The 23,765-nt window shown below is 43.8% G+C and overlaps 1 protein-coding gene across 1 annotated transcript in view; it reads left to right on the plus strand.

Moving 5' to 3' along the window:
• Window positions 1-23,765, plus strand: part of DDR2 (discoidin domain receptor tyrosine kinase 2) — a 1,077,249-nt gene that overhangs the window by 742,218 nt on the left and 311,266 nt on the right. Inside the window, exon 7 of the mRNA XM_073557968.1 lies at window positions 19,911-20,016. Within this exon, the coding sequence (XP_073414069.1) occupies window positions 19,911-20,016 (106 nt within the window). The remainder of the gene's footprint in view (window positions 1-19,910; window positions 20,017-23,765) is intronic.

Below are 23,765 nucleotides of genomic sequence, written 5' to 3' on the forward strand. Positions count from 1 at the left end.
TGGATGCTTCTAAGATTGGGGTGGGGGCAGTGTTGTCTCAAGGTCTGTCTCTTGGTAAATTGCCTCCTTGTGCCTTTTTTCAAAGAAGTTGTTGCCAGTGGAGAACAATTATGACATAGGTAACAGGGAATTGTTAGCCATTAAGTTGGCTTTAGAGGAATGGTGACATTTCCTGGAGGGGGCTGCTCATCCTGTTACTGTAATTACTGACCACAAGAATCTCTTGTATCTGGAATCAGCCAAGCGTCTTTCACCTAGACAGGCTCACTGGTCACTATTCTTTAACAGGTTCAAATTCTTTGTTACTTACCGACCGGGTTCGAAAAACACAAAGGCTGATGCATTATCTAGAAGTTTTCCTGGTGGAGAACTATGGGAGGAGCTGGTACCTATCCTCCAGAAGGGTGTGGTAGTGTCAGCTCTCAGTACTGAGGTGGAAGCTGAGATAGCTGGGGCTCAGGAGGAGGTTCCGCCAGGTCTTCTGGTTAACAGGTCCTTTGTTCCTTTTGCACCTTCGCCTTAAGGTGTTGAAGGAGCATTATGATTCAGTTCTGGCTGTTAATCCAGGGTTTAAGGGCACCTTGGAGCTTCTGTCGCATCGATTTTGGTGGCCCAAGATTCGGAAGGATGTCGCCTCGTATGTGTTAGCATGTTCCACTTGTGCGCATTCCAAGTCTTCACACTCTCATCCTTCTGGTACATTGTTTCCGCTTAATGTGCCTAGCAAACCATGGACAGATTTTCCCATGGATTTTATTACGGATCTACCTTCCTCTGCTGGTAACACTGCTATTCTTGTGGTGGCCGACCGTTTTTATAAAATTACACATTTCTTTGCGCTACCATCCTTACCCAATGCCAAGGCACTGGCTCAGATATTCATACATGAAGTAGTCAGACTCCATGGGGTTCCGTTGTAATGACACCGATGGTGTCACTGGGGCAAGCTAGGGGGCGCTATCAGGGGGCACATGAACGAACACAGGAAGTGGAGGAACAAGGCATGCAGTGCACAAGGACCTGAGACTAAGCAGTGAGCACAGGATCTGGAACTAAGCAGTCATGTGATAACAGGGGGGCGGAGTAACTGCATGTGAAGACAGAGAAGGCAGCTGAGAGCGCGGAGTATAGGGCACATAACGTTAACGTAGTCAAAGGCGAGCTGAGGGTCAAAAGCCAGATGAGAGCGTGGTACCTAGGGATAAGACAAAGAATAAGCTGAGATGAGCCAAGGGGTGTCACGGTGTAATGCAGTCCGTCTAACGGACTGCCTAAACGTAATGTGAACCCAGCCTTAGACCTTCCTGTTGATCTGCCTGAGTTTGGACGTCAGCAGTGGTTTGTTCACTTATGTTCAGCTTGACAGGAGTTAACTTTTTGATTAGTGGCTGAGGCTGCTGGGAACGCCTTCTTCCTTTTAGTATGGCTCAGAACATTCCTGGATGCCGACTATAGCACTTGCATGTCTCTTGCATACCGGTCCAGTGTTGGAGTAGCTGTTGATATTCAAGTCTTTATTTTGGAGTTTGATGAAGCATACTTTGTTGTTTGTACATTTCCTTACTGGTATTGTGTTTCCCTCACACACATATTGAGTCATCTTGTTAATTTACTTTGTGGTGTAGTTTACTTTAGTCCCTGTCATTCTTTACCTGTGGTTTCCTCTACTGTTCACCTCCTGGGGTGGGGGGTTGGGGGATTAGCTCAGGGCTAAACAGGAGATAGGAACAGGTCAGTGATTTGGACCTCCCTACCATCAAGGGTACCCCCAAGTTAAGGAAAGACAGGGCTCCCCCTAGTCTGAGAGGCAGTTCAGGGGCCCAGGTTCCTCATCTCCTGTTTTCCCGTTGGGAGCTGAAATGGCATATCTATAGAAAATTGCACTATTACTGGAAAACACAAGTGCAGTCAATCTACTCACTACGTCTCTAGATGGGTACATTGAGGGTGTAGCCTCTAAACTGGAGTCACTTCTGGGATATTCTTACTGTACAATAACTTAGGGGTTCTGCAAATGTGACATGGCTTCCTAAAAATAATATATTTTACAATAAATGTGTGTTAAAAAAAATAAATTGCGTTTCTTTTCATTGAGCCCTGGTGGGTACCCAAATAGCAGTTTACTACCATACATAGGGTACTGGCATACTCGGGAGGAATTATGTAACAAAGTGTGGAGGGGGGTTGAAAAAGCCCTTCCACAGGTTTCAAGGGGAAGCAAATCTCCCATTTTTTTCATTGTATACCCAAACTCTGGATTGTTAATATGGCTATATCTACGTGTGGCAAGCAATTCAAGAAAGATAATACGGCACTGTGATGTACAGCCCTAAAAGGTGTTGTCTTGTCTTATTATAAAAGTCTGTGACTCTATGTGACTGCAGACTTCTGTATCCGGACAGCAATCGCACTCCATGAAGTCAGGATTCTCCAATGTTGCTGGTGAGAACGGCCAGTCACATGACTGCAAGTGTGCAATTTGTATCCATACAGTCCCATGCCAATTAGACATGCTTAGCCTCGCTCAATTCACTTGTATTGAGCAATGCTGAGCTTGGCTAGTCATAATGTTGCCAGAAGTATGCAATTTGCATTCTTATGGACTTGCGGACATTCACTCCCGGCTTCAGCACTAGAAAATCCTGACAGCGTGTGGTGCATGCGCTGTAAGTATTCAGACATCTGCAGTCACTTCACAAGACTAGATGGAGTGCCCCGCGTTCACGAGCGCGGCGGGCAGGGCCGTGGGGTACTCGGTACCAGGCCCGTCGACTTCAATGGGGGAAGGTGTCACTGTGGCGGCGACCCGGTCCGTGGCCCTGGGGCGTCCATTAAATAATAAATAGGATAGGGGGTAAAGTTGTTTGTGATGTTGTTAGATGTGGTAAAAATGAAAAAGTTTATAGATGATTAAATATGTGACTCCACCTGTGGTATTCTGGTCAGAGGTGACCAGCGCTGCTGTGTTGTTTCCCTGAGACTGTTAGTGTGTCGCAGCTGAGGTGAAAATAGCTCTCCACAGGTAGAGCAATAGTCCCAGGGCAAAGATGTTTGATTAATAGTTAAGATGGCTGTGAACGTTGGGGTGCAGAGAAATGAGAGGACACATAGAGGTGCAGTTTCTTTACCTTTTACTGGCAATTTGTTGCAATCCGAAGTACCACATACAGGTGATGGCTTGAGTCCGGCTTGCCTGGAGGCATTCAGGGGATCCACCTTGCCAGGTGGGGGTTTAGGACCTTCCTTCTGCGCTTTGTGTGTGGGTCTCTGCTGTTTATAACTAAGCTGAGACCCTCAATTGCGTGATGATTTCACTAACCTGTACGGCTGTCAGCATGAGCCTATTCCACGGGTACCGTTCTCTTCTCCGTCAGCCCTGGGCTCCTTATCTGCTGCCGTGCCCTCAGGTGTTCAATGTCGCACAGGAATTTACAATCCCCTGTACTTTCAGATTCGGCTATCAGGGCGTACAGCATCTGTCAGCCTAGGACTCTGGCGTCCTCTTTCTCTCTATTAGCGCTTCACTCTGGGGTCTGCTATATGCAGTTTTTAGCTTCCCCAGAGCCTCTCTGTCTCTGCTCTTGTCCTTTCCCTCTTCACAGATCAGCTTCCCCTCACCAGCTCCTCACCGATCAGCTCCCCGTCTTGAACTGACTGGATCTTCCAGAAAGATCTCTTTACCTCACATTTAACTGTCTTGTCATTTGCTCACAGCTGCTCTCATTTCCATGACAACTCCCTTTGTTTTCTTTCAGCTCACTACGTGCTGACTCACTACCCCCATCTGCTGGCCAGAATTTATAAGGCAGCTCCCTTTTCTGACCTGCAGCAGGAATTGTGATTTAATCTATGCTACCTGGCATGGGGGTCCCCTTTCTGCCTCCAAGCATGACTTCACCTCTTAGAGTGAGGCAATGTCACTCTGACAACCGGACTCTGGGGTGTCACATTGACAACTTGTTTAAAGGGAAGCTATCAGTAGAAAATGATCTATTGTGTACATCAGGTTTTTGTAGTGAATGTATTGTTTTTCACATTCATTTGAAATGTGAAAAATGTCCACACTGGCAACCAGGGTTTGTTTATGCTCTAACTTACTATTGTTTCATGTACGCAGCTGCAATAATATCATATTACTAATATCCTATTATTTTCCTATTGTTATTATCCTATCCTGTAAGATTTTGACCCTATCATTTGTACTAAAGGGTCTAATGAGCCTGTTGACAAATTATTGTGAAGAGCGGAGGGCAGGGACAGGTGTGACATCGTTTTCTCTGATTGGTGGATCCTGTGTAATCAGCTGTGTATAGAGGTGTTAGATTAGGTTCACATTTGCATTTGAATCAGCAGCGTATCTGTTAGGCGTCTGGTTTCTGCATCTGCGCTGCAGGAATCCAGAGCCTCATGTCCTGCGGTCTCCTGCTGTCTGTCTACTGCAGAGAAGATTACTTTGCAGCAGACCGCTCCAGAGTTCCTCTGTGCTCCTACTGGGCATGCTCATGAGGCGATCTCCCATTGGAGATCGGGAGTCATGTGACCAGGTCCTGCTCCAGATCTCATTGGTCCATCTCGGAGATCTGGAAGGTCCCGCACGGCTATAAAAAGCGCGCATGACTGTTCGGCCATGCGCTAGTATAGACTATACTTGCTATGTGTGAATGGTGACGGATGTATGATTCTGGTGACTGACTTATTATGAAACCCCTTCCCTCTGATATTACGCATGTGGATAGGGAATTAGTTCAGCAGTCAGCGCCAGTCAGTGGCAAACCTTAGGCCACTGTGCACACCGCACCTCTGCGCTAGCGTCCGACATTGCGCTTGCTTTGTAGCTGTGTTGTCCAGCAGCATTGTCCTACGCCGCGCTGCAGTTGAAGCCCTTCTTGGCGCTCGCAGTAGCGACGCCGCACACACGGTAGGTCTAGATGGACGCAGCTCCTCTGTCTTAGGTCCTGCTCCTGTGACCTGATACCGTGTGTGCATTTATCTGAGGCCTGTGACACTAACAGGCTCAGCGTTTTTGTATGTTTTTGTTGCGGCCCCTCTGTATGTGAACAGAGCCCGCTCTGCGCACTTCGGGTGAAGTTGAACCCGTGCGCATTATACCACCATATTGCTCGTCTGTCATTACCTAGCAGCGGTGTAACACCTACTGCACGGTGGTCCCCGAGCGGCGAACACACTTTATTATTTATTTTTATTTAGTGCGTTCCGCCGTTCCTAACAGTATCATCCGCATTCTCAAACGCATGCAAAAACGCATGCAAATGCATGTTTATGCATCGTTTTTTATCCGCATCATCTTACACATGACGGCAAAAAAACGCAGCGTTTACATGCGTGTGTATGTATTTTTGCATGCGTTTGCGTTTTTTATGCTCATGCGTTAGAAATTTCCAATTTTTTCCAGTAGCTTTTCCTTGACCTCAGACACCCAGTAGGTGTGTTTCATGGGATTTCTATATATATATAGACACACTGCACTGAGGAAATCCTCGTCTTTGGCTGCTGTATCTAGCTGCAAGATGGATCTGGACCCGGAAAGCTTCCTAGAAGATCCGGATTTACAAGTGAAGTTGGCTGCTGCCTTTGCTTTTGCTTGTAAAGAACACAGAAGAAGAGAAAGACTGAGAAGACATCGTCATCGCTATTGGCAACACCCCATCCTTGAACTCGGAGAGAGCCGTGGAGCCTATTACTCTTTGTACACCAAGCTGCAGCAAAAGCCGGAGAAGTTTTTTGACTACACGAGGATGTCACAACAGAGCGTCCATGACTTGCTGCTATGTGTCCAAGGATCCATTGCCAGCCAGAACATACAGCTCCGTCAATCAATTCCTGCTGAGGAACGTCTCTTGGTAACCTTAAGGTATGTAGTGTTGAAAAAGAAACTCCTGTCACAAATAACCCTAACCCTATCCCTAACCCTAAGCAGTGTACTGATTTTTGTTTTTCATTTTCTTTTCTGCAGATTCCTGGCTACTGGAGAGACATTGTCCTCGTTACATTTCCAATTCCGGATTGGAGTTTCCACCCTTTCTGGGATTATTGTAGACACTTGTCATGCTTTAGTTGGCATTCTACGGCAAGAATTTCTCACCAAACCCACAAGTGAACTCTGGATTGAAAATGTTTCCTTATTCCAGGAAATTTGCAATTTTCCTAACTGTGTGGGGGCTGTGGACAGCAAACACATTAGGATTATGAAACCATCTGGAAGTGGAACAGAATACTTCAATTATAAAAAAAATATTTTTCAATTGTTCTAATGGCTATTGCGGATGTCGATTATAGATTTGTTGCCGTGGACATTGGCTCATTTGGGCAAGTCAATGACTCTCAGACATTCAAAAACTCAGACATGGGCCAACGTCTGTATGGGAATTATTTTAATTTTCCACCACCACGACCTCTGCCCAACACTGATGAATCGCCAATGCCTTTTGTTGTTGTTGGTGATGAGGCATTCCGAAAGTGTGCCAACCTCATTAAACCATACTCAAGTCGGAACTTAAATCACACACAAAAAAAATTTCAGCTACAGACTGATAAGGACACGAAGAACCGTGGAGTGTTCATTTGGATTGCTGGTATTGAAATGGCACATTTTGTACATATCCATTAATCTAAAAATTGACACTATTGATGAGGTTCTGAAAGCATGTGTATTTCGGCACAACTACATCATAGTAAAAGAGCGACCAAGCTTACAACCTGAGGAACCCATTACATTGCATGATACCAGTTTCACCCTATGAGAACCACAGTGGATGTTGCCCAGATGAGGGATAAGTTTGCTGCTTACTTTGTTTCAGATAATGAATGTGTGGCATGGCAAGACGAAATGATTTAAGTCGCTAAGTTAAATGTACCTGTTATGTTTTGTACCTGTTGTTTAAAACATACCTGTAATGTCAAACATTACATACCTGTTTTGTTTAAATGTACCTGTGATGTTAAAATGTACATGTAATGTAAAAATTTACCCCTAATGTTTTCTGAGTTAAATATAAACTACCTTCCCTCAAAAGTAGTGTTTTTGTGTCAGCGGCGGTGCATAAAGATAAAAAAAACATAAGATATAGTGCTAACAAAATACAAATTTTGTTTCCAACACTTTTGCAAACAATTTTTCTTTTAAACACTTTTACAACAAAAAAAACGCTAAGGTTGGGCTGATTTTTTTCTTTGGGGTTTACGTGAAGGTGAAATGGGGAGGAACTTGGGGATGTAGAGCTGTGAGGATTGGGTGGCAGTTATTGCCACCTGAGGAAGACAGAACTTGTCTGTCGAAACGCATTGTGGACTACCTATTAAAAATAAGAATTGCTAATATTCTCATCCCCCTTGTTTTGCGCTCCTTTGGACCGGGTCACAAAGCTCTGCAAATATCTAATATATGTACTTCATAGGCACATCTTCTTGACCACAACAGGCTACACTTGCCTGTGTTGCCTATAGCAACTAATCACTAAGCATCTTTCAATTCACCAGAGCTGTTTAAAAGGTGAAAGCTGAGCTGTGATTGGTTGCTATGGGCAACAGTTTTCCCACTCTACAACACCTAAGCATACACTGACCTGGTGGAAGAAATCTAGCATGCCCTGGAACATAAGCTCCCAGCGATTGTCTTCCCCCAGAAAGGAGCAAAGCGCACATGACAGAAATGAATCACCCCCTCCTCTATTACTGCCAGGCTCTATTGTTACTGGTGAAGAAAATCACATCATCAGTGGCTGCACACAGAGCCACACTGCCAGGTTACATAACAGGACATCTCCAGGAACTTCCTGCTCAGTGCCACCCGGCTCAGGACTATGGGATGGAGGATGTGTGATGGGTATATAGGCACGGGACTATGGAATGGAGGATGTGTGATGGGTATATGGGCACGGGACTATGGGATGGAGGATGTGTGATGGGTATATGGGCACGGGACTATGGGATGGAGGATGTGTAATGGGTATATGGGCACTGGACTATGGGATAGACTAGAGGATGTGTAATGGGTATATGGGCACTGGACTATGGGACGGGGGAAATGTTTGATGGGCATATGGACACAGGACTATGGGATGGAGGATATGTATGATGGGTATATGGGCACGGGACAATGGGATGGAGGATGTGTATGATGGGTATATGGGCACGGGACTATGGGATGGCGGATGTGCATGATGGGTATATGGGCACGGAACTATGAGATGTAGGATGTGTTATGGGTATATGGGCACTGGACTATGGGATGGAGGATGTGTGATGGGTATATGGGCACTGGACTATGGGATGGAGGATGTGTGATGGGTATATGGGCACTGGACTATGGGATGGAGGATGTGTGATGGGTATATGGGCACTGGACTATGGAATGGAGGAAATGTATGATGGGTATATGGGCACAGGACTATGGGATGGAGGATATGTATGATGGTTATATGGGCACCGGTCTATGGGATGGAGGATGTGCATGATGGCTATATGGGCACGAGACTATGGGATGGAGGAGGTGCATGATGGGTATATGTGCACGGGACTATGAGATGTAGGATGTGTTATGGGTATATGGGCACTGGACTATGGGATGGAGGTTATGTATGATGAGTATATGGGCATGGGACTATAGGATGGAGGATATTTGATGGGTATATGGGCACAGGACTACGGGATGTAGGATGTGTGATGGGTGTATGGGCACGGGACTATGGGATGCAGGTTGTGTATGATGGGTATATGTGCACAGGACTATGGGATGGATGATGTGTATGATGGGTATATGGGCACAGGACTGTGGGATGGAGGATGTGTATGATGGGTATATGGGCATGGGACTATGGGATTGAGGATGGGTGATGGGTATATGGGCACAGGACTATGGGATGGAGGATGTGTGATGGGTTTATGGGCACTGGACTATCGGATGGAGGATAACTGACCAAGGTTAGTTACTATGCCTGGGCAACGCCGGGCTCCTCAGCTAGTATTTTATAAATCCTCCTTTGGCTTTCAACACTGCCTGAATCCTTCTGGGCAAGCTCTTCATCAGATTAAAGCATATGTCAAACAGAATCTCATCCCAGGTCTCTTTTACACATTCCCAAATTTGTTCATACTGGTCAACTCACTTGGGTATATTTACAGCTTTTTATACAACTCTGCTCTAAAGTGTTCAATTTAATTTAAGGTCTGGGAACTCAAAGGTGCTGGATTGGCACCCAATTTAGTTGTCATTGAACCATTTCTTCGCCAATCTTAATGTATGCTTAGGATCATTGTCCTGCTGGGAACAGTATGTCGTCCTTCTCATAACCATAGTACTTGAGTTTATGAAGCAACACGTCTTGTAGGATACTCACATATACAGTTAAAACAATAGAGAAGAGAAAAGCCGGGGTTTGTCCGCGCTAGACCACAAGGAACCAAGCGAAGATGCAAGCAAACCTTTATTCACATTCAAGCCGCAAGCAAACCTTTATTTACATTCATCCAACGCGTTTCAAGCAATGTTACAGTCAGTTAACAAGAAACCATTATATACATTACGCAGATGACATCTGAATGATGTCAGTTCCTGTGGGAACGCCCACATTGAACTGAAAAACCTGAAAGTTATCATCCTGATGGAAAAATATTATAAAACTGTAGATAAAAACATTTATCTAAAATGCTAAAACTGATGTTCAACATATATAAAAAATATAAAATTATGTAAATCGATGTGCAATTCAGCAAAAATGATTGGAGCTTAGAACCCATGTTTCAGCGGCTAAACAATGGATTAAGAACATAATTACCAATTCTAGCTGCTTTTAGCTTATGCAGTCATTATCTAAGGTTACTTTAAAGCTTCAGCACCATGATTACATCATCTAGGTAAAAGAACATTGGGGGGGTTTTGAACTCATACAAGATAGCCCACACTCTAATCTACAGTGATGACACTGCTTACCCGCAGCTCCACCAGAACTTCATCTGATTTGACACCACCAAAAAGGTGATATCTATTAGAACACCCATATGACAAAGAACTAAATTCTTTTCCACCTCCTTGGTGGTCAACCTGGGAATAGGTCTTGGTGTGACCTTTGGCCCTTGAACCTTGGTGTCTGTTTTGGGGTTCTCCCACCTGTGTCGTCCCTCTTCCCTGTCACTTGCAGGTGTGTTTTAGTTTGTCATCATCATGTTCTTTCAATTTCACATTTAAAATTTTTTTTTTTGGTTCTCCTCCTTTTCTAGGTGGGTGCCCTCTTCTTCAAACTGATCCCTTCCATTGTTATCTTTACCTTCTTCTCCTTTTTCCCTTCTCTTTATCCTTTTCGCCGTTGGTTCTTTTACTCCCTGCGCTGGTCCAACTGGTAATGAAATTCTTCTTTGTTATATGGGTGTTCTAATAGATATCACCTTTTTGGTGGTGTCAAATCAGAGGCAGTTCTGGTGGAGCTGAGGGTTAGCGGTGTCATCACTGGAGTGTGGGTCTATCTTATATGAGTTCAAACCACCCCAATGTTCTTTTACCTAGATCATGTAATCATGGTGCTGAAGCTTTAACCCCTTCACTAACAAGGGTGGTTTGCACGTTAACTCCCGGGCCAATTTTTACAATTCTGACCACTGCCCCTGATGTACCTAAACAGTGGAAACCCCCCACAAGTGACCCCATTTTGGAAACTAGACCCCCCAAGGAACTTGTCTAGATATGTGGTGAGAACTTTGAACTCACAAGGGCTTCACAGAAGTTTATAACATACAGCGGTACAATTAAAAAATCATATTTTTTCCACAAAAATGATCTTTTCACCCCCAATTTTTATTTTCCCAAGGGTAACAGAACCCTAAAAGTTATTGTGCAATTTGTCCTGAGTACGCTGATACCCCTTATGTGAGTGTAAACGACTATTTGGGAGCATGGCAGAGCGCAGAAGGGAAGCAGCGCCATTTGACTTTTTTGGCTGGAATTGAGATCGGACACCATGTCGCGATTGGAAAACCCCTGATGTACCAAAACAGTGGAAACCCCCCACAAATGACACCATTTTGGAAACTAGATCCCACAAGGAACTTATCTAGATGTGTGGTGAGAACTTTGAACCCCCAAGGGCTTCACAGAAGTTTATAACGTACAGCCGTACAATTAAAAAATCATATTTTTTCCACAAAAATCATCTTTTCACCCTCAATTTTTATTTTCCCAAGGGTAACAGGACAGGACCCTAAAAGTTATTGTGCAATTTGTCCTGAGTACGCCGATACCTGATATGTGGGGGTAAACCATTATTTGGGCGCATGGCAGAGCTCGGAAGGGAGCAGCACCATTTGACATTTTTGGCTGGAATTGGGATCGAACACCATGTCGCCATTGGAAAGCCCCTGATGTACCAAAACAGTGAAAACCCCCCACAAATGACACCATTTTGGAAACTAGACCCCCCACGGAACTTATCTGGATGTGTGGTGAGCACTTTGAACCCCCCAGTGCTTCACAGAAGTTTATAACGCCCAGGCGTGAAAATAAAAAAATCATATTTTTTCCACAAACATGATCTTTTAGTCACCATTTTTTCATTTTCCCAAGGGTACCAGGAGAAATTGGACCCCAAAAGTTGTTGTCCAATTTGTCCTGAGTACGCTGATACCCCATATGTGGGAGAAAACTACGGTATGGGTACACGTCGGGGATCGGAAGGGAAGTAGTGATGTTTTGGAATGCAGACTTTGATGGAATGGTCTGCGGGTGTCATGTTGCTTTTGGAGAGCCCCTGATGTACCTAAACAGTGGAAACCCCCCATAAGTGACCCCATTTTGGAAACTAGACCCCCTAAGGAACTTATCTAGATGTGTGTTGAGCACTTTGAACCCCCCAGTACTTCACAGAAGTTTATAACGACCGGGTGTGAAAATAAAAAAAATCGTATTTTTTCAACAAACATGATCTTTTAGTACCCATTTTTTTATTTTCCCAAGGGTAACAGGAGAAATTGGACCCCAAAAGTTGTTGTGCAATTTGTCTTGAGTACGCTGATACCCCATATGTGGGAGAAAACTGCTGTATGGGCACACGTCGAGGCTCTGAAGGGAAGTAGTGATGTTTTGGAATGCAGACTTTGATGGAATGGTCTGCGGGTGTCATGTGCGTTTGGAGAGCCCCTGATGTACTTAAACTATTGAAACTCCCCACAAGTGACCCCATTTTGGAAAATAGACCCCCCACAGAACTTATCTAGATGTGTGGTGAGCACTTTGAACCCCCAAGTGCTTCAAAGAAGTTTATAACGCCCGGGCGTGAAAATAAAAAAATCATTTTTTTCCACAAAAATTATATTTTTGCCCCCAATTTTTTATTTTCCTAAGTAACAGGAGAAATTGGACCCGAAAAGTTGTATTGCAATTTGTCCTGAGTAGGCTGATACCCCACATGTGGGGGTAAAACACTGTTTGGGCGCATGGCAGAGCTTGGAAGGGAAGGAGCACCATTTGACTTTTTCAATGCAGAATTGGCTGGAATTGAGATCAGACGCCATGTTGCATTTGGAGAGCACCTGATGTGCCCAAACAGTGGAAACCCCCCAACTATAACTCCAACCCTAACCCCAACACACCCCTAACCCTAATCTCAGCCCTAGCCCTAACCCTAACCCTAGCCCTAGCCCTAACCCTAATGGGAAAATGGAAATAAATACATTTTTAATTTTATTATTTTTCACTAACTAAGGGGGTGATTACGGGGGGTTTGATTTACTATTTATGGCGGTTTTTATTTTTGGCAGCTGTCACACGCTAAAAGACGCTTTTTATTGTAAAAATAGTTTTTACATCACCACATATTGAGAGCTATAATTTTTCCATATTTTGACCCACCGAGTCATGTGAGGTCTTATTTTTTGTGGGACGAGTTGACGTTTTTATTGGTATCATTTTCGGGCACGTGACATCTTTTGATCGCTTTTTATTCCGATTTTTGGGAAGCAGAATGAACAAAAACCAGCGTTTCATGAATTTCTTTTGGGAGGTGCGTTTACACCGTTCCGCCTGCGGATAAAGCACTTTTATTTTACAGCGATACCTCATTTAGGCTGGTTTCACATTAGCGCTTTTTAAGCGCACGCACGGCCGGGGGTAGCTCCGCCCCCGAGCCGGCTCTCTGCCCGGCGTGCCCGCCCCTTGCTTGTAGCGCCGCCTCCTAGCGCACAGCGGCGCCTGCAATCGGTGCACCCTATCTTTAGCATAGGGTGCGCAGATCGTGCGCAGGCCTTGCGCTAGTTGCGCTTTGACCTGCGCTGCGCACTTTTGACGGTGCGCCGTGCGCACCAAAATCGAACTTTTCGGATTTTGGCGCGCACGGCGCACCGTCAAAAGTGCGCAGCGCAGGTCAAAGCGCAACTAGAGCACGGCCTGCGCACGATCTGCGCACCCTATGCTAAAGATAGGGTGCGCCGATCGCAGGCGCCGCTGTCCGCTAGGAGGCGGCGCTACAAGCAAGGGGCAGGCACGCCGGGCAGAGAGCCGGCTCGGGGGCGGAGCTACCCCCGGCCGTGCGTGCGCTTAAAAAGCGCTAATGTGAAACCAGCCTTAGGTCTTTTTTTATGTTTTGGCGCTTTTATGCAATGAAAACTATTTTATATAAAAAATAATTATTTTTGCATCGCTTTATTCTACGAGCTATAACTTTTTTATTTTTTTGCGGATGATGCTGTATGGTGGCTCGTTTTTTGCGGGACAAGATGCCGTTTTCAGCGGTACTATGGATATTTATATGTGTCTTTTTGATCGCGCGTTATTTCACTTTTTGTTCGGCGGTATGATAATAAATCATTATTTTTGGCTTCGTTTTTTATTTTTATTTTTTAAGGGGTTCGCTAAAGGGGTTAACTAATGGGACAGTTTTATAGGGCAGGTAGTTAGAGATGCGACGATACCAAATATGTGTACTTTTATTGTTTTTTTTTTTATTTCCAAAAAATGAATTTATTAGGGAATATATATATATTTTTTAAATTTATTTAGCAATTTTTTTAACATTATTTTTACACTTTTTTTTTTTTTTTTTTTAACTTTACATTGTCCCAGGGGGGACATCACTGTCCTGTGACAGATCGCTGATCTTTCACATCACAGATCACCGTGACAGATCAGCGATCTGTCACAGGCACTGCACAAGGCCTCTTCGTGCCTGCGCTTTGCAGGCACTGAGGAAGCCAGCTCCCTGCAGGTCCCCGTCGCCATCTTGGATCCGGGGACCTGCAGGGAAAGAACCCCACACAGCAGCGCTGCACATTGCGCTGCTGTGGGGGGCTCAGGGAAGCATGGAGGGAGCCCCCTCCCTGCCGATGCTTCCCTTTATCCCCCGGTACACCGCGATCGTGTTTGATCGCGGTGTGCAAGGGGTTAACGTGTCGGGGGCGGTCCATGACCGCCCCTGACTCATTGTTCCGGGTGTCAGCTGTGATAATCAGCTGACACCCGGCCGCGACCAGCGGCGCTCACCACATGGGCACCGCTGATCGCTATGACGTAATATTCCGGCCATGGGAATTAGGTCCAGGGTCACATGGACGGAATATTACGTCCATTGTAGGTAAGAGGTTAATGTAAACTTAGATAATGACTGCAGAAGCTAAAAGCAGCTAGAATTGGTAATTATGTTCTTAATCCATTGTTTAGCCGCTGAAACATGGGTTCTAAGCTACAATTATTTTTGCTGAATTGCACATCGATTTACATAATTTTGTATTTTTTATATATGTTGAACATCAGTTTTAGCATTTTAGATTAGATAAATGTTTTTATCTACAGTTTTATAATATTTTTCCATCAGGATGATAACTTTCAGGGTTTTCAGTTCAATGTTGGTGTTCCAACAGGAACTGACATCATTCAGATGTCATCTGCGTAATGTATATAATGGTTTCTTGTTAACTGACTGTAACATTGCTGCCCTGATGAAATGGCCAGGAGGTCATGAAACGCGTTGGCTTGAATGTGAATAAAGGTTTGCTTGTGGCTAGAATGTGAATAAAGGTTTGCTTGCATCTTCGGTTGGTTCCTTGTGGTCTAGCGCGGACAAACCCTAGCTTTTCTCTTCTCTATTGTTTTATCAGCATCCCGGGATCTGCAGCAGCCAAAACTTCCTTAGGTGGTTGTGACCCTTCACAACCACATCAGGTGAGTGGATTACCTTTGTAAAACACGCTGGTGTCCCTCATTTACTGCCTTAGTGCGCTTGCCCTCTTTATATTTTTTGCACATATACAGTTGTGTGAAAAAGTGTTTGCCCCCTTCCTGATTTGCTGTTCTTTTGCAAGTTTGTCACACCTAAATGGTTCAGATCACCGAACAACTTTAAATATTACACAAAGATAACGCAAGTAAACACAAAATGCAGTTTAAAAACGAACGTCTTTACTATAAAGGGAAAAAAATCCAAATGTACAGGGCTGTGTATGAGAAAGTAATTGCCCCCTATCCCTTTAAAACATAAACTAACTGTGGTTTATCACATCTTTGGGAAGCCAAGGTCAAATTACCTAGCCATATCAAGGCCTGATTACTGCCAAACCTGTTTTGAATCAAGAAATCACTTAAATAGGTCCTTCCTTACAAAGTGAAGTAGACCAGAATATCCTCATAAGATAGACATCATGCTGCGATCCAAAGAAATTCTGGATCAAATGAGAAGCAAAGTAATTGAGATCTATCAGTCTGGAAATGTTATAAAGCCATTTCTAAAGCTTTGAGACAGCAGCGAACTACATTGAGATCCACTGTCTGCAAATGGCAAAAACATGAAACAGTGGTGAAGTTTCCCAGGAGTGGCCTATCTAAAGAGCGCAGCCAAGAGGTCATAAAGACTTCACAACAACATCCAAAGAACTGCAGGCCTCACTTGACTGAGTTAACCCCCTTAGTGATGGGGCCAATTTTTTAAATTCTGACCAGTGTCCCTTTATGTGGTAATAACTCTGGAATCCTTCAACGAATACCAATGATTTTGAGACTGTTTTTTCATGACACGTTGTACTTTATGTTAATGGTAAATTTATGTCTCTGTTTTGTATTTATTTATTAAAATATCAGAAATTTGACAAAAATGTAAAAAAATTGCGATTTTCAAACTTTGAATGATTTCCAAACAGTCATGCCACACAAAAACATTCATAAATAAAATTTCCCACATGTCTGCGTTACATCAGCACCATTTGTAAAATGTCTTATTTTGTCAGCCTTTTAGTAGGTTTAAAAATTTAGCAGTAATTTTTCATTTTTTCAAGGAAATTTACAAAACTTATTTTTTTGAAGGACCTATTCAGGTTTGAAGTGACTTTTCGGGTCCTAGATATTTGAAAAGCTCCAAAAGTGATACCATTTTAAAAACAGCACCGCCGACATATTGAAAACTGCTGTCAGGTAACTTATTAACCCTTCAGGTGATGTTAAGGAAGGAATGCAAAGTGATATGACAGGAATGAAAAAATGTATTTTTACCACCTAAATGTCGCTGACTTCTGAACAGGCCATTGTAGCCGGCAGACTCTATTGCCGCTATTTGGCCATGAATTGCCATGGCAAACATCAGGACCACAAAATCATGATCTCAGTTTGCCAATGAGGTTAAGGAGGGAGTGCCCACACTCTGTTAACCATTTATATGATGTAGTCACTGTTGAAAGCAACATCTAAGGGGTTAAACAGATATGGGCGGTGCAAACACTGATCATGACTAATGCAGTAAGTTGTCATTTATACTGTACAGTTGACAGCTGCTGGATTGTCACCTGTATGGGGATGCTATTCTCTTATATCTCAGGTCAGTAAAAAGATGTATTGATGATCATTAAGGGGTTAAAATCAGTGTTTATGACTTCACCATAAGAAAGAGACTTGGCAAAAATGGCCTGCAATGCAGAGTTGCAAGACAAAAATCACTGCTGAACAATAAGAACATAAAGGCTCGTCTCAGTTTTGCCAGCAAACATCTTGATGATCCCCAAGACTTTTGGACTTTTAGGAGAATACTCTGTGAACTGACGAGATAAAAGTTGAATGCTTTGGAAGGTGTATGTCCCATTACACCTGACATAGAAGTAACACAGCATTTCAGAAAAGGAACATCATATCAACACTGAAATATGATGATGGTAGTGTGATGGCCTGGGGCTGTTTTGCTGCTTCGGGATCTGGAAGAGTTGCTGTGCTAAGTGGAACCATGAATTCTGCTGTCTTCCAAAAAATCCTGAAGGAGAAAGTCCGGCATCTGGTTCATCATCTCAAGCTAAAGCGCTCTTGGGTTATGGAGTTATGCAGCAGGACAATGATCCAGAACACACCAGCAAGTCCACCTCAAAATGGCTTAAGAAAAACAAAATTAAGACTTTGGAGTGGCCTAATCAGAGTCCTGATGCTGTGGCATAACTTTAAAAAGGCGGTTCATGCTCAGAAACCCTCCAATGTGGCTGAATTACAACAATTATGCAAAGAAGAGTGGGCCAAAATTTCTCCAGAAGCATTGTAAAAGATTCATTTTGCCAGTTATTGCAAACGCTTGATTGCAGATGATGCTGCTAAGGAAGGATGGCCGAACCAGTTATTAGATTTAAGGGGAAAACATTTTTTTACACAACTGTAGTTAAGCATTGAGATCACTATCAATCATGATCACGTGTCCAATTCCTTTGGCCATGCAACAACCCCATATCATCGGGCTTCCCCCACTAAACTTGACAGTTTCTTCACTTTCTCAATACATTAGTTTCTTTTTCAATTGTTTATTCCAGACCCGTTTGCACCCATCAGAACCTAGTCTATTGACTTTTTTGTTTCATCACTCCAAATCACCCACTTTTCATACTGTTTTGCAAACTCATGCCAATGCTTATTTGACGATATTGAAGTCGAGGCTTCTTCATCTTATTTCTGGCCACCATTCCTGATTCCTGACTTGTGTTATGTGCATCACCCGGTGCTTGCATGGATGTCTGAGATCTCACTATTTTGAAGCATATAAGCCACCTCCACTGCCCTGTTTGTCAATCCAGAACTGATAAATCTTTGGATAAGCAGAGCTGCTATCTCCAATATTTTGCCTGGGCCTCCAACTCTTTGCTTTTTGAATGGATGGACAGACTTCATTTTGTATTCTTCCAACTGGATTTACATGATGCATCTTGGCAATTTTCTTGGCACTGTTGATGAGCTGGATGATGCTGTTTCTCTTTACTTTACACAGCTGCTCTTCAATTCAAACCAGTGACTTGAGATGGACGAACCCGAACAGTAAAGTTCGGCATCCGTACCGAACACCTTCTGTTCTGGCACAGACAACGACCACAGACTTCACCGGGAAGTCCATGTTACAGTTGGGTTCTGGCCCCCAAACACCAGATGTTTCACATGACAGTGCAGCAAACACTGTTTCTGATCTTACCGCTTAGCAGACAGCAGAGATTCCTGGATGGCAGTGTGAGCCTGCAGCTGTGATTGGAGGTAAAAAGTGGTCACTGGTGTCGACTGATGGGACAACTGCTCCCATGAGCCTACGCCTGCTGCCGCTAGTAACAGTAAGAGCAGGTGGCAGCTGATGTAATTTTTCATTAGCCGGCACCTGTGCTCTATATAAATAATAAAAAAACCATTGTGGGTTCACCCGTATTTTTGATAACCAGCCAGGCAAAACTGACAGCTATGGACTGCTGTCAGATTTAGCAAGGTTGGCTATTAAGAATAGAGAGGTCCCTATGATGTTTTTTTTTAATAATTTAAATAAATAATTTAAAAAAGTAGTGTGGGGTCTCCCCCATTTCTGATAACCAGCCAAGCTAAAGCAGACAGCTGGGGGCTGGTATTATCAGGCTGTTAAGGGGCCATGGATATTGGCCCTCGCAGCCTAAAAATAGCCGGCCGCAGCAGCCCAGAAAAGGCGCCTCTATTACTCCCATCAGCTGCCGCCTGCTCTCTCTGTTATTAGCGGCAGCAGGTATAGCCTTTTTGCCTCCGATCACAGCTGCGGGCCCACACTCTAATTTTACAGCATAGGAACCACGGCTTTTTGACCAGTGGTAATGATTTTACCATAGATCAGAAGCAAGGTTTGCCGTGCTGTCATGCACATGACAGCGTGGCAAACACTGGATGTTCGGGTCCACTATTCAAGTGAATAGTGTCCAGGTTTGGGATTGGGTCCAAGTACTGTTTTGTTATCCGAACCCAAACTTTTTTGTAACTGGTTGAACCTGCCAGACTCGAACATCCAGGGGTCCACCCATCTCTACCAGTGACCTTTCACTTGGTAATCAACCTACTAACACACTGAGCTATTAGGGAATATGAGAACAGGTTGTGTTTTGTAGCATACAGGAAGAAAAAGATTCCACAACCAGGAGCAAAACAGTAGCAATACAGTGACATGACAAGAATCTGCATAAATAATCATATGCTAAATAATTGCATGTCAAATTTATGAATGAGATAGCCAAGAGGATTGTCTAAAAATGATGGTAGTCTCATGATCAAAGCAGTAGTGGATGGTGAGATATGGAGCCTGAAAGTCAAAAGATCCTTTTGCTGGTCACTGTAATAGAGTCAAAAGTGGAAGTCACAGTAAATGAAACAAACACTTTGAAAATAGTAAATAGAATACTCTGTATTGCATACAATTTACATCTTATATGTGGGGAGTATGAGCATTTATCCCCCTTCACTGTTAGATTTCAACATTTGCAGCAAACAAATCTGATAATGTTCTCTAGTGGCAAATCTTCTAAAATAATTATTTTGCCACAAACTGTTAACCTGTCAATTCCACTGTCCCTTCAAATCATTATATAACTTATTTGTATATAAAATATACAATTTCTTGTACCACTGATGGTTTTAAACAAACGCTATTAATATTTTATGTTACTATCTTTATGTTTAGATGGATTGGTGTCTTACAATTCTCCATCTGGCCAACAGTTCTTTTTACCTGAGGGACAGATTGTTAACCTAAATGATACCATTTATGATGGAGCAGTTGGGTACAGGTGAGTTTTATTTTTATCTGGTAAGTTAGCGCTTATGAACTCACACATTTTTATGAAGTGTTTTTCTACTTTAAATGAAATGTATGAAGACGCAAGGTAGAAGTACTAATTAAATGTAACCTTTAATATTTTTTGTTAAAATATGGAACCCTTTATACAAAATAAAACCAATGAAGACAATAACAATACAGTGCATGTAAAACATAAAATCACATGAAAACATCACTTAGCCATAGTGATGAACAATGATAATGCATACAAGGGTATAGATGCATAAAGTCCTGTAGCTCAAACCCTTAGAATAATCCAAAGAGCAAAATCTAAACTAATATCTATTGCTCAGAATATTTAGTTCAATGCCCTGGTATAAAGACAAATGCAACATGTAAAAAGGAACAAGCTCACCTAATTCTATAATTTAGGAAAAAGACAATAAAAACTTTCATTCAAATTAAATATGTTTATAATTAACCTCTTCCTGCAAACGGGCATAACAGTACTTCCAGATTGCAGGTGATTTTCCACTATCAGGCATACAGTTACATCTGATAAATGGTATGAACACAGGAGTTTTGCCAGTGTGATCCGTAGCAGGAGCCAGCTGTTATAGCCAAGCTCCTGCAGCAATTGCTGAGACCGGGTATAGTGCTAATATCTAGAGTTGGGCTGACACCTGGATGTTCGGGTCGGGGGGGAGGGGGTTCAGCCGAACAGATACCAAAAGTTCGGGTTTGGGTACCAGAACAGTACCAGAACCCGGACCTGAATAGGCGCCCGAACATCCAATGTTTGCATGTGCTGTCATGTGCATGTGTTAGGGGCTAGCGGAACACACCAAATAATGAAGATGGTATAAGGTGCGTTCGCAGCCCGGGGTCCACCGTGCAGAGATGGAAAGGTGCTGCTCAGTAATGGCGGAGAACTAAATGAACACCGGCGGGTAACCACTGGCCCGGTGTATAAGAGGCGAACCCTGTTACTTCACAGGGCCGCTTGTGACATAAGATGAGCGCAAGTGATGAGGAGACAGGACTCTGCCCCAAGGACACGGGGATTGAGTCCTTCTAGACCCACTTACGCACGGAGCCACTACTGTATTCTACAAGCATAGGGAGAGATTGGCCAGCTGCTAGGGAGAGTCTTTAGGCCACTTCATAACACAAAAGCCCTTTTCAGGGCTACCTGTAGTGTATACTAGGTCAGTGTTGAGTAGGGAGGGAGAGATACTCGAGCAAGGACAGTTTAAAGGAAACAGTCACTAGCTCCATAATACCACCAAAAAATAGCTCTTTTCACAGCTGAAGACACACAACAAAGTCAGAGTACAGGGATGGAGAGATTGTGTATTAGGTAAAGAGAGGTTAAAGAGTTCTTCCAGTGTCCAATTTAAAACAGCTTTTGTTAGAGGCAAAGCATTATTTTTCCAGAACACAGAGTACTAGCATTTTTTTTTCAAAACACCGGTCTATTTTCCCCACTGTTTTTGTGGTCACAGCCTGCCTTCTGCTGTCCACATTAGCCACTTAAAAATGCGTTAAGTGCCCTCCCCAAAGCAGTAGTCCAAACATTTCCTACTGCCTGCTACCAAGCACGGACCAGGCCATTTTCTCCGCTATTTTTGGGGTCACAGCCTGGCTTCTGCTGTCCACATTAGTCCACTTAAAAAAGGCGTTAAGTGCCCTACCCAAAGCAGTAGTCCAAACATTTCCTACTGCCTGCTACCAAGCATGCACCAGGCCATTTAAGCCCACTATTCTGCTGAGTGTACCGTCCCTGCATTACACAAGCACGTGTTAAACAATCTGAACTGTGCTCTCACCAATGCTGTAACCGGGAAGGTCCACCTAACAGACACTTGGACAAGTTGTTGTGGAAAGGGATGATACATTTCTGTCATGGCACACTGGGTGAAAAAGATGGCGGATGGGACAATGGCACAAACTGGAACATCACACATCCACCCACGCCAAGAATAGCGGGCCCAACTTCTGTCAGGGTTTCCGCCTCTTAATTTTCCCCTTCCTCTCTCCCCTCAACATGGCCATCAGACTGAGAGTCATCCACCTCACATAACAACTGTTGAGTGGGTGTGGATTGTTGACATTTGTGAGGTTCGTGAGAACTTTTAGTATTGCACTAACCTCGTGAGCGGTGACCAGGCTGTTATCAGCGTAACCATCCCGCTGCTATGTCTCTTGAAACAATCACTGCATAATCTCACATAAGAAGCTTTGAGTGTCCAGCATGTTGATATGGAGCCAGATTATACAATGGGTGATACTACCCAGCCCAGCCAATATTCTGAGGCAACACTGGGTGATGAGGAGGAAGATGAGGAGGATGAGGAGGGAGAGGACTTGTTTTTCTGTGCTACTGAGGGGACTCCTAATGTTACAGAGGGGACATCCAAGTTTCAAGTCTGTGCAGCCTGCATGCGCTGGAGAGGAGGAGGTAGAGGAGGAGGCCAGTCAGCATGAGGAGAGGCTGGGTACTGTTCCTACTGTTTGGGATATAAAACATTTGCCTTCTTGCAGCTTGGCTCACATGGAACAGTTCATGTGTAAGTGTCTGTGGCAAGACCCTCGCGTGATACACATTTTATCCAACAACTACTACTGGCTGGCCATCTTTCTCGATCCACGGTACAAGGAGAAATTTCCTTCTCTCCTTTTGGAGTCACCAAAGCGTTTTACAATGGAATCATTCAAGAGGGCAGTTGTAGATCAGTTGCTGAAAACATCACCCTCAGACAATGCTGGTGGAAGAGGTAGCAGCTGTTTTCAACACCAAGAGATAAAAGGGAGAGACACGGACACCAGGTCCAACAGAGGTGGGGGAAAATGTGCACAAATCGGGCAGTTTTCAATACACCAGCACAAAAGCAAGGGCTATATGTGGCTGTAGCAATGCCAAGGAGGGAGAAGTTGCAGAACATGGTCAAGAGGTACTTAACTAACCATATGGGTGTCCTTTCTGATGCTTCAGTTCCCTTTAATTATTTGGTGTCCAAGCTGAACACTTGGCCCGACCTCTTCTTATATGCCTTGGAGGTGCTGACCTGCCCGGCTGCTAGTGTGATATCAGAGCATGTTTTCAGTTCCCCTGGGTCAATCATCACTGATAGGCGTACACGCCTCTCCATGGAAAATGCAGACAGACTTACTCTGATTAAATTCAACAAGAACTGGATATCTCCACAGTTTGCAATCCTTCCAGATGACAGCAAGCCAACCTAAATTCACCAAAAATGCTGATTCATGCTACTGCTGTTAACGTCAACTCCTTCCCATAAAAACCCATTTCCTTCCTTTGTCAACCATGACTCAGCCCATAGGGCTAATTTTTACAAACCCTATACACATTGTGCAGTGGACAAACCAGGACAATATTCCTACTCCAACCTAACTACTATTTGTGATTTTAGGCCCTTGGGATGTTGGCTTCCTGTGTCAACAAATCCCTATGCACATTGGGCAGTAGACTAATCTTGAATGTAGAGTGGTCCTACCAAACTAATATTTATCATTGTAGGCCCTTGTGACAGGTTGTCTCACATTGTGACTGAGATAGGGGATACATATTCAACAGAAATGTACACTGAGTGTTGATGACAGTGATTGCCCTCTGAAAACTTGAACTGAGGCCCACAACTACTACAGTAGACCAGTGTAGATAATGTTTGTCAAGTGAGGCCCTTGTCATGGTATCTTCCTGCATCTATGACACAGCACCCAGAAGTAATTTTTTCA

This window comes from Dendrobates tinctorius, unplaced genomic scaffold (genome assembly GCF_039654945.1).
Source record: "Dendrobates tinctorius isolate UK_male_01 unplaced genomic scaffold, ASM3965494v1 ptg000012l, whole genome shotgun sequence".
Taxonomy (NCBI): domain Eukaryota; kingdom Metazoa; phylum Chordata; class Amphibia; order Anura; family Dendrobatidae; genus Dendrobates; species Dendrobates tinctorius.